At 40.6% G+C, this 5,000-nt stretch overlaps 1 protein-coding gene across 5 annotated transcripts in view; it reads right to left on the bottom strand.

Moving 5' to 3' along the window:
- Nucleotides 1–5,000, bottom strand: part of LOC137975991 (synaptonemal complex protein 2-like) — an 83,844-nt gene that overhangs the window by 78,312 nt on the left and 532 nt on the right. For 4 of the 5 annotated variants that reach the window (XM_068823231.1, XM_068823227.1, XM_068823230.1 and 1 more), the window contains exons 1-3: nucleotides 4,991–5,000; nucleotides 679–767; nucleotides 1–31 (exon numbers count right to left, since the gene is read on the bottom strand). The exon at nucleotides 1–31 is cut by the window's left edge and continues 22 nt beyond it; the exon at nucleotides 4,991–5,000 is cut by the window's right edge. In XM_068823231.1, the coding sequence (XP_068679332.1) occupies nucleotides 1–31; nucleotides 679–767; nucleotides 4,991–5,000 (130 nt within the window). The remainder of the gene's footprint in view (nucleotides 32–678; nucleotides 768–4,990) is intronic. The other variant, XM_068823228.1, reaches the window with a different exon arrangement.

Raw genomic sequence — 5,000 nt, 5'->3', positions numbered from 1 at the left:
TTCCATGTTGTCCTCTCTGCAAAAAGAACCACTATTTCTAATCATTAAGAACTCTCCTCAATTTTACTACCCTAATCTGATAACTTAAATTTTGTAAACAAAAGCACGAAAAAATGAAAAGAAATAAAAACAGAAATAAAAAAGTGAATAGTCAGTAAGAAAACCAACTTCAAAGGGTGAGTGTCCCTAGACTTGCCACTGATTGTAGTTTCTGTAACCCATATTCATGTACAGAGGAAATAAACATGGGAATTTAGACAGTCAGAAAAAAGAAAACAGGTTTGACAACTTGAAATTGGACTGACTCATTTATTTCTTTGGATGAGCAGCAAATCAAAGGAAGTCAAAGTGGTTGGCAGAGATCCCTTCATCTTCCAAACTTATTTAGGAAGATCGAAGGGTCTCTCTGCTTGCACGGTATCTCCAGTCTTGCTTACTGGCTTCAAAGTATGATGCTATGAAAAGCACAACAATTAAGTTTTGGCTTCACTGATAACCATGATTACATTCTTACCCAAATAACATCAAATAACTCCAACCTGGACTACACTTACTGAATTCATGTGAAAAGGCCATGAAATATTTTGCCTGAAATTTCCTTGAAATGCACAGATCAATACACTAACATAACTAAAATATAATAGACAATTCAACAGTGCAAAAATAAAATAAACATACAATTCTTTAAGTGCCAAGCTCACAGCATCTGTTTCATTCTTTTCATCATACACGGTTTCTCCAAAAATAACATTGGTTAGCTTAACTGCCTGTAAGATAAAAACAAGAGGAAAAAATAGTAGGTGCAAATTATAAACAATAATTTATTGGATGAGATTTTTGTGATATCCAAAATAATCAAAGTGAAGGTAGGGGTTATCAGCTGAAGCCAAAGGCTGAGGCTGATAACCCCTAAGTGCTACACGGCCAACGCTTGTATAAACGTAACCTTTCCTTGTATTTGTTAACCTGCCTAATAGAAGTAATAAATCATCATCATCATCATTATTATTATTATTATTATTATATTATTGTTCACTCGACAGGAACCCCATTGGTCTCTACACATTGTTCCCCAGTGGTGCTGCTGCAGTTGGAACGCTTACACTCACTGGCACTTACCATTGGAACTTTGGCCTTCTTTGCAAATTCAGCAGTGGCCTCTGTGTCAGACTTGTGCCAATTGCGATAGAGTCACGCAATCACCCAAGTGGATGACTGAAGGCTCTTTGCATCATACCACTAAAAGCTCTCCAATGTCATTGGTGAAAAGCTCTATTGCCTCAACCTTGGTACACATCCTAGGATGCCCACTGGCTGTTTTATGGTAAAACAATGGCGCACTTCTCAACAAACTTAAAAGTTGTGTACGACAGGCAGAATTGTCGCTAGGAGCAGAGTTGGTGTTGCAAGTGAAGTGTGCTATTGATGGACATGATCATTGCAGTTATAAACGCTTCTTTGACTGCAGCAAATGATTAAGAACAGGAAGATTGTTCATACTATATAATCTCTATTACAGAATAGAAGATTCTTTGTCGAAATGGACAGCAAACAAAGTCGGTGGAGGTCACAGAAGAATAGCCTACCACAAGTCTCTGTCTTGGTACTGACTTTGTTTAATTTTTACACTAATGACCTGCCGACATTCGCTGACATCCGTAGATTCATCTACGCGAATGATCTGTGTCTTGTGACTCAAGGCAAACGTTTTGAAGAGATAGAGAGAAGACTATATCCTCTGCCTTAGAAACCTTATCATGCTACTACCAAAAGTGGTTTCTAAACCCCAATCCTGGGAAAACAAAGGTTTGTTGTTTCCATCTTAACAACTGTAATGTCACCAGGACCCTGAAGATTCAATGGGAAGGCAAATAAGTGGACAGGACTTTGTCGTTCAAGAGCCACATTGACAAGCTCCTTAAGAAGATCTCTCCTCAAAACAACTTAATTGGCATATTGGCCAATTCGAGCTGGGAGCAGACCCACATATGCTCCGAACAACATCGTTAGCGTTGTGTTACTCGACGGCTGAGTATTGGGCTGCAGTGTGTATATCTCCACCTGAAGTTAGTTGGGAGACAATTTCAAGAGTGGAGCGCAGCAAAAAACTACGCGACCCAAGGCACCCCCTTCATGATCACGAGGAGGTACCTAGACGCCTCCAATCCTGTCGGAGCTTTGCGACAGTCGACAAGCTCACTGGGAATCCACCACCTTCGTATACACTATGGAAGTGGAAAGAAGCAGACCCACATTCTGCTAACAGAGCACTGCCAGACCCCAGTGAAAGCCTTCCATCGGGCTCAGACTTGCCGTGTATTGAGTGGGTTAGTCTCAATAGGGCAAGGGCAAAAGTGGGTAAAACTGGCGATAACATGCTCAAGTGGGATTATGCTGCAAATGCAGAATGCCCATGTGGGGCTGAGACATAGACCATGGAGCATATTATGACATCTTGCTCATGGGGACCATCCTGCACTGACGATGACCTTAGGGTCGTCAACAACACCGCATGCCGTTGGCTTGAGAGATGAAGCAGCAAGGTATGATAACGAGCATCCAAGTGCTGGAAAAAGCTGCAGTAGCTGGGAATGTTCCAATCTGTATCTGAGTATCATGCAACTTTGTCTATCTTGTGGTTGGCGAAGGCAAATGTTGCCTGTGAGTGGATTTCATGGAATTAACTGACTTAAAAAAAAAATGATATATTAAAAAAATACTGAAGAGGAAACCATATGGAACTTCTCTAACTGTAAACAACAAAGTCAAGAGGTCATACTTGTTTAGACGTTGAATCTAAACATAATTTATTTTACATAAAAAAAGAAGAGATAGTATGGAATGACTAATCCCATTCACTAGGAATGGTAAATCTTAAAGAGAAAACTTACCTGTGAGCACTGTGGCTCCCAACTATTAATTGACTCTAAAAACCATTCAAGCATAAAACACAGAATCAAAAAGAAAATCTTATATAAGCCAAGTTTGTCCATTCAAATATCCTTTATCTAATTTAAGATATTATTTTATGTGTGCATTCTGCTTCTTTTGGGCTCCATGCATAATTATAATTATGGTGCTTTTACATTGAAATTTCAATAAATATTGCCAGTAGTGCAATTTGTATTCGCAGGACCTGAATTATCCATACTCCAGTGCAATTGTGAGTTGCAAAGTTTTGGCAGTGGGTCTGTGAGAATTTGCCTCAAGCCTGTGAAAACTTTGAAAAGTGGTAAACACCAGTGTTTTTGCACTGCTGTTGCGAGGATGGATATGAGGGGGTTATTGACATAAAAGGTGAACAAATTCATATGATGAGATTGAACACATGGGAATACTTAAAAGTGGGAGATGTAACAAGAAATGTCTGAGCCCCTTACACAAATGAGCGAAACGCGCATGATGAGACTGGCTAGGGCACATTTAGTTTTGGCTAGTGAAATCAGATCTGCCACTAGCCACTAGGCTAGTGAGTGAAAAAGTTTGCCTTGAGTCCTGCTGCCTGGCTTTGGTTAATTGTTGTAGCTCATGGGTTTGCTGCTCCTTTTTGCCCTTCTTTCTCTCGCATTGCTTGCATAATACTCTTGCCAATTGGCATCAATTTGCACCTGTGGTAATTTGGCACGGCATTGGGCATGGCAAACTGTGGACAGGGAGGATATCTGCAAACCTTGGATGATCTCTGGAAGCTCTCTTAGCTCTTGGGAGGAGTTTGGGCGTGGGTTTTCCTGTCTCTCCAGACTCACTTCCATGCTTGACTGAGGGAGGAACTCAAATGGGTTGGGACAGTTGTGGTGGAGCTACAATCCTAGACAAATTACATTGGGGCACTAAAAACATGTGCCATTCTCTCTGATCTTTACCATCTCATTCCTCTTCCACCTCCCCCCACTCACCAGTCAGTGTTGGCCTCAAGGGCAATATTCAGTGAAAATCGGCTTCTATTTCGCTCTGAAAGGCATAATTATCTCCTTTAGAGATGCTTGTTGAGACAGTCCACACAGGGCTAGGTGGGATCCAGACTGTTTCTGGACCTCTCTGGCCTGGAAGTTTGGCACTATTGGGTTGTAGACCTTGGTGAGTGTTGTATGGCTGATGGGGTTAGTTTGCACCATTTACATTTGTACACGTACATGTGGTTGTCTATTCTGTCGGCGTTGCTGAGGATGTAAGCATTGTCTTGGGTCCCCCTGTAGCCAGAGACTGTGGGTTTAGGGTTAGCAGCTGCTTTATTATGCATCAGTGTCACAAATTCTTGCCAATTTTGCCGCTCATTTTGTTGAAAGTCAAACATGCTTCCAACAGACCTGTTTATTTTTGTGATTTATGCAGACTCTTACACTCTTACAACCTGGTGTCATAGTGTGTAGTGTACTTACAGTGCACTACCACAAAAAGTGCGTTGATGCCATAGATATAATGATGATAATTACGAAAATAAACCTCTGAAGAGCCAGTTTGAGGTTGCAGAACGTACTGTTCATGAGAGGTACTGTTTTCTTTCATAGGAATTCAGAGTCCTCAGTAACCTTCCAAAAGGAAAACCAACAAGGATGCAACATTTAGGGAGCAAACTGATCAGCATTTTTAGGCAGGGCCACCCTGGACTTAGAATGATAATCCCTATAATATCAAAATTTTATTTAAGTATAAAGTTGACAAGGAAATAGGCAGACAAACAGAATTGTTTATTGTAACATTTTGCAGCAATAGCTGAATTATAGGTACAGGTCAGCAGTTAACCACAAACAATGATCACAACGCATACACAGTTTTAGTTGGTGGTTTTATGATTTGATCCTGTACAGTGAACTGCAGAGGAGTTGATAATTCTGCTGTGAATTAAGGGAAAGACTGGATTACCCTGGCAGATACCGCTGACAATATTCAAACAGCAACCTCACCATGATGGTTTACGCTCTGGATCTCACTTTTTCCTTCATTTGATAAACTACTTTAAAAGGCCAACAATGTACATTACTATACTTACTTCAACTCTC

This window comes from Montipora foliosa, chromosome 11 (genome assembly GCF_036669935.1).
Source record: "Montipora foliosa isolate CH-2021 chromosome 11, ASM3666993v2, whole genome shotgun sequence".
Taxonomy (NCBI): Eukaryota; Metazoa; Cnidaria; class Anthozoa; order Scleractinia; family Acroporidae; genus Montipora; species Montipora foliosa.
The sequence above is the reverse complement of the archived record's forward strand: the minus strand, read 5'-3'. Positions and strand labels throughout refer to the sequence as shown.